The 12,255-nt window shown below is 43.5% G+C and overlaps 1 protein-coding gene across 1 annotated transcript in view; it reads left to right on the plus strand.

The window, feature by feature from the left end:
• Positions 1 to 8,139: 8,139 nt before the first annotated feature.
• The window catches only part of si:ch211-283g2.1 (sodium- and chloride-dependent GABA transporter ine), a 118,130-nt gene continuing 114,014 nt past the window's right edge, over positions 8,140 to 12,255 (plus strand). The window contains 1 exon segment of the mRNA XM_034178106.1: positions 8,140 to 8,565. Coding sequence (XP_034033997.1) covers positions 8,412 to 8,565 — 154 coding nt within the window. The 5' untranslated portion in view covers positions 8,140 to 8,411.

A 12,255-nucleotide genomic window follows, 5' to 3' on the forward strand; every position in this document is an offset into this window, starting at 1 on the left:
ACACCCCGGCAACACCCATGACAATCGGTCCAACGGCTCACCGAGGCTGGAGTGGAACCGGCCTTAACCAAACCAAAAGAACGCCTCTAACACCCCCCCCCCACTAGGTGCAGAGGTCTTCTGAGAATGCTCAGCGTGACCAACCTGCACCCACCCCACAACCCACAAGACAAGCGGGTCTAAGGGCAAGTGAGGGTGGGGTTAGGAATGTAGAGAAATAAAAACAACAAAACAAAAACGACCCCAACAACCCAAACAGAAAATACCTAAAAACACATACAAAATTGACAGGTAAGTGAGCCCAGGCGGGCTTCCAACCGCCTATCACTCCACCAGATACGCCCCTACCTCCCCAAACAAGTATAACCCCTGATTAAAGAAAACAAAACATTTACGTGTGCTAAAATTTTTTTTTTATTTTTTTTTTTTATGTGGGTTCTTTTGCCTGTCCAAGAACACTTGGAGTTACGTCACCGTTATTTCTCTTGACGCTTACGTGTCGGGGCAATACAGGAATCTCGACTCGTCCGCGCTGCATGGGCTCGTCAATAGGAGGAGCCGGAGGTCCCGTCGGAGGAGCCTCAGTGGGGCAAAGAAGAGGCGGCCCAGCTTTGTGTCGGGGAAAGCCCCGAGACAAAAAAAAACCGCTCTGATGGGCGTCCTCTCTCGCGTCCACGCTCCTTCATCCAATCATCTAGATGAATCACCAACGATATTAGTTCGTCTAAATCGTTTGGCTCATCACGGACCGCCAGCTCGTCTTTTAATGACTCATTTAACCCGTCTACAAACACGCCCCGTAATGCTGCGGCATTCCAACCTGATTGAGCAGAAAAAATCCGGAAGTCCACGGAATACTCCGCCGCACTCCGCCTCCCCTGCCTGAGATTCAGCAACCGTTGAGCAACGGTATTCGTTTTCACCGAATGGTCAAAAACCAGTCGGAACTCCCGGGAGAAATCCTTAAAGGACCCTAACAATGGCGAGTTGTTACTCCACAACGCTGTGACCCAAGCTAAGGCGTCACCTCGGAGCAAATTTGTCACATACGAAACACGACTTCCATCAGAAGAGAAGGAAGCCGGTCGCTGAGCAAAAACCAGAGAACATTGCATCAGAAATGAAGCACAAGCTTCGACGTCTCCCGCATAGGGCTCCGGATGACAAATGATCGGTTCAAACACCGAATCTTTGGGTGACGGAGTTATCTGCCTTGGTATCGATGATGCCGCAGCTGGCGCTGCAGGAAGCGGAACGGCTTGAGCTGCAAGCTCCGTAACACGGGCGTCTGTTTGTTTAATTTGATTTGCGAGGTGCTGTAATTGCTCCCATATTTTCTCCAAGTGTTCTTGAATCTTTTCGGCAAAAGGAACCGCCTCTGCCGCTGGGTCCATTATGGAATGGCCGGGAAATTCTGTTATGTGTCGACGCGGATTGAGGAGCGAACCTGCGTCAGACAGGACCCAGCGCTAAAAATAACCAGAAAGCGGTTCCAAACAAAAACTATTTATTATACACCTGTGTTTAAAAGTGTAAAAACATAAAAAACAACGTCCCTCTGGTGGAGTGATCCGCGGCTCGCTCTCCAGCGCCCGCAAGGATTAAAGCCGGTGCTCCTGGACTTCCTACCACCGCCAAACACCCCCCAGGTGGACACGACAAATTGATTCTCTGTGAAGCAAAGAGACGGTGAGGTAAGTCAACAGATACAACTATATCTTCCAATAAACACACGCTGCCAGCAACACACTCAGGTCAGTGTCCTTTTTTTTACTTTATGCAAATGAGCAGCTTCTCACAACAAGTGGAGGATCACTTATCCTTCACGCCACAGCAGTGAGAAGCAAACTGCGCAATTCTCTTTACAATTCCAGTATACTGTGTAACAAAACACCAAGTTACTATCAACAAGTACCTAAACACTTAATTACCTTTCGTGTGTGCTGACAGCATGTGTCCTCACCCCTCCCTGCTTCACGGGCTCGATGTGTCAAACCCAGGCGCGGTCCTCAGCGTCTCACAAACGAACGTCACAAGGTCGATTTCCCGGCAGTTCTGCTTGAATCACACATGACTTAAATGCAGAACGCCATCCAATTATCTGCTTCAGCTGCAAGTCGTCCAGGTTGCACGTGAGCACCGATCACAGGTGCTTTCCATGATGTTGATGAGGGTGAAGACTCTTCAGCCAGCACCTTCTTCACAGACAAATCAGCCCTCATGCCACCTGGAGAGCAAAGAAAAGAAAAGAACACCAAAACATCCAGCCACGCCCCCCCCCCCCCCCCCCCCCCCCCCCCCCAACACACAACAGGAATCAGCAGTTTATCCAGACATTCCACTGTTAAAGGAGATTTTTTTAATGAAAGACGTGCGGACGGATTGACGCGTCAGCTCACAGCCGGCGCAGCGCGCCCGCCACAGGAAAAACACCTCCGTGTTGATAACCATTTGTAAAATCCAGGCGGCTTTTGGTGGCTTTCAGTTGAGTGAGTATCTGAGAAATTGTTTAACAGCAGGGCATGTTCCAACTTGTCCTTAAGGCTTCCAACGGAGGTGTTTTTCCTGTGGCGGGCGCGTTGCGCCGGCTGCGAGCCAACGCGCCAATCCGTCCGCACGTCTTTCATTAAAAAAATCTCCTTTAACAGTGGAATGTCTGGATAAACTGCTTATCCCGACCTCTTCTGAAAGTTCTCTGTTCTCTCACGATGTCCTGGGTCAACAGAGGCTTAAATTTGGAGGTTTTCAGCTTGAAACAGGATGACGACGTCACCTCGGAGCGCTGCGCAACATCCCGCTCCGTGGGAAGTCCTTACAGCGATAGAAACAATCCAAAATCTCTCATCAGCCGTTAAAATTTTCACTGATTAATTTGTTGAATGGTGTCCACTCGGATGTGCCTTACAGTTTTGGAAAAAATTTTGATCAAGCACAGCGCCAGTCTCTCAGCAACTTCTCAGACAAAGGATCCGATGAGGCGGCTGGACCACTCCTCCCACAAGGCGTGCTCACAGGCGAATGACGTCACCGACAGGCCTGAAAAAAACTCTTGCATGCCCACGAGGGTTCAAGCTTGGCTGATGTAATCACACGTGATTCAAATCCATATGGTTTTTTAAAAAAATAATAAGGTCGGATACTTTTCTAATAGACCTCGTGTATATATATATATATATATATATATATATATATATATATATATATATATATATATATATATATATATATATATATAAATAAATCCGTGAACTCCTCTCTGAAGTCAACACAACCATCTTACTTTCATCCAAGAAAACAAGTTCAAGTTTGAAAAATCGAAATGCTGCACTGTTCTGAGCCTGTGAAGATCTCTAAAAGTTTGATTTGTAATGAGGTAAAGTAAATAAACTTGATCTCATGAGAGCTTGTTCAAAAACTGAGGAACAGCAAGAAAACATTGGTCACCTTGAGTTTGCAGCCTGGATCATCCGGCAGCAGGTGTTCCTGATCTCAGGAGATCTAGCACCTCCTAGTGGTGGCAGGACACAAGAGCTTTAAAAAGTTCCAAAACAGTCAAGTTGGAACTGAAAGGATTCTGGAGTGAAGATTGTAAGATCTCACAAAGTCAGGAAAGTGTGGCAATAAAATAAAAAAGAATGAAACAATGAAAAAGATGACTTGACTTTCCCTCACATTTTGGCTGAAAGATTTGTGCAATGTTAAATAAAAACTGAATTAGTGATTCTGTGAAAATAATCTCAAATCTGGTCAGTTTTGAAGCAGCAGATCAATCAAAACAGCAGCATCGTTTTGTCTGTGTAATATGCAGCAGATGTGTTCGCTGCCTGGAATGGGATCTGAAAGCAGACCTCCGCCCACCGACTTCTGACACCTGATTGTTGACTTTTGTGGCCCAAAATCTAGTACATACCCAATTGGAACATGCTGTAACGTGTAATCTGTAGTAATAGTGGTGTTGCAGAATGCAATGACCAACTGTGACATTTCTGAAAATGATAAAAAGAAATAACTGATTAATAAAGTGAATAATGAGGTGTAATTTGTGTAGCGAGGGGTAACATACGTCTTTTATATTAATCTTACAGATGGCTTTGGCTTTTATTTCATCACTGTATCTTCAGGGCAGTACCATGACTTAGAGGTCAGCCTCACAGCAAGAAAGTTGTGGGTTTGCATCCCACCTGAGGCCTTCTTGTGAGGAGTAAAGAAAAATCGCTGCAGAATATTGTGTCATTCTGACGTCTCACACCTTGATGGTGAAGCTGAGGATCTCGATGCCCATGCGGCCGACATCAGGCGCAGCCACCTCTCGCACCAGGGTGGCAAACTTATCTCTTTCTTGATAAATTTGCTCCACAGTCAGAGTACCTAAAATGAATCCACAGCGAGGAGAGCATTTTTAGTTCCACAGTAATTATCAGCTGTTTTTTTAAAGCTAGTTGTATGAATGCAAAACTGTAATCACACAGAAAGTCCACAGATAACCGTGCAGCTCTCAGTGTGGCTAACACAAAGTAACATGCTACATCGTGACAGATTAGTTAAGCACACCTGCCTTACGAATGAAGGTGGAGGTGTGTGTTTATTTGCACAAACACAATCAGAAGCTAGCACTAAAACAACAAACAAACAAAAATTATTAATGTCAATTTTAAACATTTAAAATAGAAGGGGCAGATTTAATAAAACATTTTTATATAACACTAACATGGGCAGCAGGTGGCTTAGTGGTTAGCACTGTTGCCTCACAGCAAGAAGGTCATAGGATTGATTCCCACCTGTGGCTTTTCTGTGTGGAGTTTACATGTTCTCCCCGTGTTTGTGTGGGTTCCCTTGGGGTGCTCTGGCTTGTGTGGGTGTGTATGTGTTTGTTTGTCTATATGTGTCCCTGTCACAGATCGGTGTCCTTTCCAGGGTCTATACCGCGCCTCACACCCTATGACTGCTGGGATAGGCTCCAGTCCCCCATCACCCTTAAGTGGAGTAAGCAGGTATAGAAAATGGATGATATTACAACTTGACATAAATCTTTTCTATTGAAATGTGGATTGGCTGCAGAGTCACTTTATGCCAGGTTACAATTAAAGGCTAAAATTGAAATACAATGCAGATTGTTTTCTGTTTTTGGAGCAGAGCAATTTCGTTGAATTGAGTGTTTGTTTTGTTTTGTTTGTTTTGTTTTTCTCAAGCTAACAATGAAATTTGTTCTGGTGTCTCTGAAAAACAATGGGGAATAAATACATTTGTCAGGGCGAGCGGCTGCCCGGCACCCAGAGCAGCTGGACCCACAAAGCAGACTCCCAGACTAGGCTTTGGTGAAAGAGAAATCATGGTCTTTATTCCAGGCCTTGTTTCGGTACACATGTGGTCAGTCAGCGAAGCAGAAGTACCAACAGGATTAGACAGAGACGCAGTCATAAACGAGCAGGGTTCAGAGGCACAAGCAAACACAGATTTCTGGCATGACGCAAGAGGCATGGTCGAGGAGTACAGAGCAGGATTCGGAACATGGCAAGACAAAAATCAGGACTGTGAATGTAGCGCTGGAAAGTGTACAAAAGAAAACAATCTGGCAGTGAGCTGTGAGACTGTGGGGATTTACTTGTAAATGCTATTGGACTAATCGGTGTGAAACAAGGAACAGGTGGTGTTAAGGAGGTGCAGGTGTGGAGCAATCTAGAAAGTGGACAAAGATTAAACAAAGTGCAAAATAGTTAAGGAAGGGAAACACAGAGTGGAGTGAAGTAATAGACAAAGACACGTGAGCTGGTGTCAAGAGTGTAAGTGAAAGATACGAGGCAGGTGCAGTGAACACAATCAAATATGAGTGAGGGACGAAGACATGATGGCAGGTGCAGGGGTGTGGAGTGGAAAGAAACAAATGGTAATGAGGAAAAACAGAAAAGAGCTAAAAAGGGAAATTGAGGGCAGAATATAATACTACAACAAACATGAGAACTTATCAGAGAATAAAATGGAAAATATATACTTAAACAAAACTAAAATGGAATTGACTAAGAAAACAAGGTGGTAAAATAAACTATAAGAAAAACAGAGGACTACATGATGACAAGAAAGCAAAACCCGACATCACAGCATAATTGTTAACACAAATGAGAAGAGCAAAATAAACAAGTGATAAACATGATCCATAATTAAAACAAAAACCAGGTGAACAAAACTAGAACAGAACTGAACAATGGCTAAAGAATGAAATGTAACAAAGAAAACAAAGTGATAAAGTAAAACAGAACAGAAATAAACACATGATGAAAATAAAATAAATAATAAATCAAAGCTGGAACAGAAGATGAGGCAAAGAAAGGGGCAAAGTAGGGAACAAAACCTAGATCAGGGCCGGGCATGACAACATTAGGTTATGGGTGCTTTCAAGCTCAGCTTCTGTACGAGGTCTGTTAGAAAGGTATCCGACCTTTTTATTTTTTTCAAAAACCATATGGATTTGAATCACGTGTTATTGCATCAGCCAAGCTTGAACCTTCGTGCGCATGCGTGAGTTTTTTCACGCCTGTCGGTTGCGTCATTCGCCTGTGAGCAGGCTTTGTGTGAGCACTGGTCCACCCCTCTCGTCATTTTTTATTGTGAATAATGTCTGAATGATTTGGAGTTTTGCTGTATCAAATGTTTTCCAGAAACTGTGAGAGACCTCCAGGTGGACACCATTCGGAAAATTAATATGGCTTTCAGCGACGATTTTATGGGGATTACACAGATTAAGGAGTGATCCAGACGGTTTAAAGACCGCCCACAACTGCTGAGAGCGCGCTGTGCTCCGAGCGCCGATCGACAGGCTCAAACCCCGCTGAAACAACTAGATCATTTCCAACGTGAAGGCTTTGTTGATCCGGGACGTCGTCTGACTTTCACAAAAAGGCGGAAGGTGTGGACATCAGCACTTTTTCGGCACATTCGTCTGTTACAGGAGGTTTTTTCATGGAAAGAAAAGCGGAGGGATGTGCCACGGAGCCGCTCATTACGCGGGACAAAACCACCTCCGTGTTGGTCTCACAGGACGGCTTTCAGGTGGATTTCAGATGGCTGTCGGCTGCTTTTCAGTTGTGTGATTATCCGAGAAATTGAGCATGAACTGGACATGCCCCAACATGTCCTGTGAGGCTTCATCACGGCGTTGCTTTGTGCCATGCGGCTCCACCGCGATGCGCGGAACTCCTCCGCATGTCTGTCTCAATGTGCCGAAAAAGTGCTGATGTCCACGTCTTTTCACAATTCCTGTGCTAGTCAGACAGTTTTAGAAATGAACGGCACATTCCACTGTTACAGGAGTTTTTGTCATGGAAAGAGGACATGTACAGAGACATTCCTTTGAATTCATGCTTGGTTTGTGCTCTGACTGTCAACTGTGGGACCTTATATGTAGACAGGTGTGTGTCTTTCCAAATCATGTCCAATCAACTGAATTTACCCCAGGTGGACTCCAGTTAAACAGTGGAAACATCTCAACGATGATCAGTGGAAACAGGAGGCACCTGAGCTCAATTTTGAGCTACATGGTAAAGACTAAGAATACTTATGTACATATGATTTCTTTAAAAAAAAAAAAAGAAAAGAAAAGAAAAATTAATAAATTTGAAAAAAATCTCAAAAACCTTGTTTCACATTGTTGTCATGGGGTATTGTGTGTAGAATGTTAAGGAAAAAATAAATTTGATCCATTTTGGAATAAGGCTGTATGTAACATAAAATGTGGAAAAACCGAAGTGCTGTGAATACTTTCTGGATGCTCTGCGTGCTGCAGTAGTGAGTACTGTCTGTCTTACTGTCTGTCTTACTGTCTGTCTTATATCTTTGTTTGCAGCCTTTGCAGGTACAAATATCAGCTTTAAGTTTGTCCAAATTAAAATAACAAAAATTTACATAAGTATTATGTGTTATGTTCTTTTGACTCAATCTAATTTGTGTTTCACCAAATAAAACATTTTTTTTTTAAGTTTGTACAACAATCCTCTTTTATTTCTTCTTCTACTTTGAGCTGCTACTTGTATAAGTGAAGCAGTTCCTGAAATGTGGCTTAAAGTCCTTTCCGTTGCTCCACTGTTTTTGACTCAGGGAGCGGATTCAAGGTGTGTGCACACTGATTTGACACGTCTTACACCGGACACAACTCCACATTACATGGAGAAATGTGGCACGGGTGGGGTTTCAACTGGGAACCTTCCCACACTGAAAGCAAACACACTCACCACTTGGTCACCACACCCTGACTGAAATGTGCCTGAAAGTAATAAAGTGTAAATCTCTTGTAAATCAAGATATGATAAGATTTGAGAGAGCTGAGCTGCTGCGTCTCATTTAAGGTAATGATTAAAGTTATACAATACTTAGGACTCACACAAGCAGCTAATCTTCATATGGAGTTTGGGCTCTGAAGAATGATAAAGACGGCAGAAGGAGCGAGCACGGATCAGGAGCTCAGCCGAGCGACCTGGAGCAGGCAGATCGAGTTCACTTTGGCCGGCATCGGCTGTGCTGTGGGTCTGGGCAACGTTTGGAGGTTCCCCTATCTCTGTTACAGGAGTGGAGGAGGTAAGAAACCAAGAAACCAGATCTGAGTCCAAAGGCAGGACTCAGTGTGTCCTGCCTTTGGACACACTGAGTTAGGAAGGCTGACTGAATTCATTTTGTCCTGTAGAGTTCAGGTAAAAAATAAATAAATAAATAAATAAAATCAAACAGCCCAGTTTATGTTCTTGACTTATGAAATTCGTTTGTCATAAGTGGAAAGAGACACATATACTGTAAGACCTGATAAGGCGGCTGCACACGACGATGAGATAAGACTGCCGTATAATAAACGTGTAACTTCTTCCTTAACTGCTCCCATTAGGGGCGCTACAACAGATCAATCATTTCCATCTCATCCTGTCCTCTGTATCGTCCTCTGTCTCACCAACCACCTGCATGTCCTCCCTCAGTACATCCATGAACCTCCTCTTTGGCCTCCCTCTCCTGCTCCTGCCTCAGCATCCTTCTCTCTATATACCCTGTGTCCCTTCTGACTTTGTCTCCAAACCGTCCCACATGAGGTGTCCCTCTGATATGCTCATTTCTAATCCTGTCCATTCTCGTCACTCCCAAAGAGAAACATGACATCTTCAGCTCTGCCACCTCCAGCTCTGCCACCTGTCTTTTTGCTAATGACACCATCTCTAAGCCGTACATTGTAGCTGGTCTCACTACTGTCTTGTAGACTTTCCCTTTCACTATTGCAGATATTTTTCAGTCACAAATTACTCCTGGCACCTTTCTCCACCCACTCCACCCTGTCTGCACTCTCTTCTTCACCTGTCCACCAATTCAGTTGGTAAATGGTAAATGGACTGCATTTATATAGCACACTTCCATCTGAATCAGATGCTCAAAGCGCTTTACAATAATGCCTCACATTCACCCCGATGTGAGGGTGCTGCCATACAAGGTACTCACTACACACCGGGAGCAACTAGGGGATTAAAGACCTTGCCCAAGGTGTCCTTAGTGATTTTCCGGTCAGGCTGGGATTTGAACCGAGGATCCTCTGGTCTCAAGCCCAACGCTTAACCACTAGACCATCATCTCCCCAATTCAATTTATTTAATTTATACAGCGCCAAGTCACAACAAAGCTGCATCAAAACACTTCACACAAGTAAGGTCTAATCTTACCAACACCTAGAGCAAGCACACAGGTGACAGTGGTAACGAAAAACTCCCTCTGATGATGTGGAGGAAGAGACCTCAAGCAGACCAGACACAGACTTACTGCTTGGGCCATGATAACAGTTATAAGGTTTTTACAAAGTTTTACAAAGGTGAAGAAACAGAAAACAGGAAATCAAAACAACATGACAAAATAACAAAAGAATATGCATTTGATGAGAAGTCTTCGTAGGCTGTTATGCCACAGGCCAGAGGTCATCCAGCAGTCCTCATGCCGCCACTGGGCCTGTTCCCACAGCAATGTCCATTCCAAATGCAGACTGCAGTGTGCAGTCTTTCAGTAGCCATACCGCTATCCGTACCTTGGACAGAGAGGAAAAAGAGCAGAATCAGACTCCCGGAAAAACTACACCTAAGGTATAATTCATCAGAAGTAAATCACAGTAAAGCAGAGAAAATACTAAGGTGATCGCCAGCCGCTAACCCTATGCTTCGCTAACCGACCCCAAATTTGTAGATAAAGTTGAGGCCGAGACCTGTTCCATTACTAATAAAATGAATTTAAAACGATAGGAAGCATAGTTCCATACTATGCCAGTATGCTAGCCATAAAAAGAAAGAATAAATGTGTCTTAACTCTGAACTTGAATGTCTCTACAGAATCTGACTGCTTTATCTCCATAGGGACATCATTCCATAAAACAGGTGTACAATAAGAGAAGGCTCTGTGGCCCGCAGACTTTTTATTCACCCTAGGGACACAAAGTAGTCCTATGCCCTGAGAACCCAGAGCCTGGGCCGGTACATAGGGTTTAAATAGGTCAGCTAAGTAGGAAGGTGCTAGTCTGTGAATAATTTTATAGGTTAACAGCAGAACCTTAAAATCTGACCTCACAGAGACAGGAAGCCAGTGAAGAGACGCCAAAATGGGTGTAATGTGGTCAAACTTTCTGCTTCCTGTCAAGAGTCTGGCAGAAGCATTTCGAACCAATTGGAGAGCCCTATTGCTGGACTGAGGTAAACTAGAAAAGAGAACATTGCCATAGTCCAATCTAGAAGAGACAAATACATGAATCAGGGTCTCTGCATCAGTCATAGACAGGATGGGACAAACCTTCACTATATTTCACAGGTGGAAGAAAGCAGTCCTCGTAATGTGGAGGTCGAAGGAGAATGTGGGATCACAAATGACCCCAAGGTTCCTCACTTTGTCAGTGTAATGTATGACACATGAGCCTAGGTTAAGTGTTAGCTGATCAAACTGATGCCAATGTCTCGTTAGACCAAGGACCATCATGTCTGACTTTAAAAGTAAGAAATTGCTGGACATCCAGCTTTTTACTGAGGCAAGGCAATCCTCTAAGGATTTTATGTGTGTGAGATTACCAACAGTGACAATTGAGTATCATCAGCATAGCAATGAAAGGTAATCCCAAAATGCCGCAATATGTGCCCAATTGGTGCTATATAAAAGGAGAAAAGCAGCAGGCCTAAGACCTACCCCTGTGGAACCCCATATTTCATGTCACCAAGGTTAGAGGTAGTGTTTTTGTACAAGACAGTGAGAAGGACTGGTTAGGTATGATGTCAACCATGCAAGGAATGCAAGGACATTCCCAGTAATCCCAAAATGATTCTCCATCCTATCAAGTACAACCCCTGGCAAAAATTATGGAATCACCGGCCTCGGAGGATGTTCATTCAGTTGTTTAATTTTGTAGAAAAAAAGCAGATCACACACATGACACAAAACTAAAGTCATTTCAAATGACAACTTTCTGGCTTTAAGAAACACTATAAGAAATCGAGAAAAAAAAGATTGTGGCAGTCAGTAACGGTTACTTTTTTAGACCAAGCAGAGGAAAAAAATATGGAATCACTCAATTCTGAGGAAAAAATTATGGAATCACCCTGTAAATTTTCATTCCCAAAACTAACACCTGCATCATATCAGATCTGCTCATTAGTCTGCATCTAAAAAGGAGTGATCACACCTTGGAGAGCTGTTGCACCAAGTGGACTGACATGAATCATGGCTCCAACACGAGAGATGTCAGTGTGAAACAAAGGAGGAGGATTATCAAACTCTTAAAAGAGAGTAAATCATCATGCAATGTTGCAAAAGATGTTGGTTGTTCACAGTCAGCTGTGTCTAAACTCAGGACCAAATACAAAAAACATGGGAAGGTTGTTAAAGGCAAACATACTGGTAGACCAAGGAAGACATCAAAGCGTCAAGACAGAAAACTTAAAGCAATATGTCTCAAAAATCCAAAAATGCACAACAAAACAAATGAGGAACGAATGGGAGGAAACTGGAGTCAACGTCTATGACTGAACTGTAAGAAACCACCTAAAGGAAATGGGATTTACATACAGAAAAGCTAAACGAAAGCCATCATTAACACCTAAACAGAATAAACAAGGTTACAATGGGCTAAGGAAAAGCAATCGTGGACTGTGGATGACTGGATGAAAGTGATATTCAGTGATGAATCTCGAATCTGCATTGGGCAAGGTGATGATGCTGGAACTTTTGTTTGGTGCCGTTCCAATGAGATTTATAAAGATGACTGCC

Source organism: Thalassophryne amazonica, chromosome 9, assembly GCF_902500255.1.
Source record: "Thalassophryne amazonica chromosome 9, fThaAma1.1, whole genome shotgun sequence".
Classification (NCBI taxonomy): Eukaryota; Metazoa; Chordata; class Actinopteri; order Batrachoidiformes; family Batrachoididae; genus Thalassophryne; species Thalassophryne amazonica.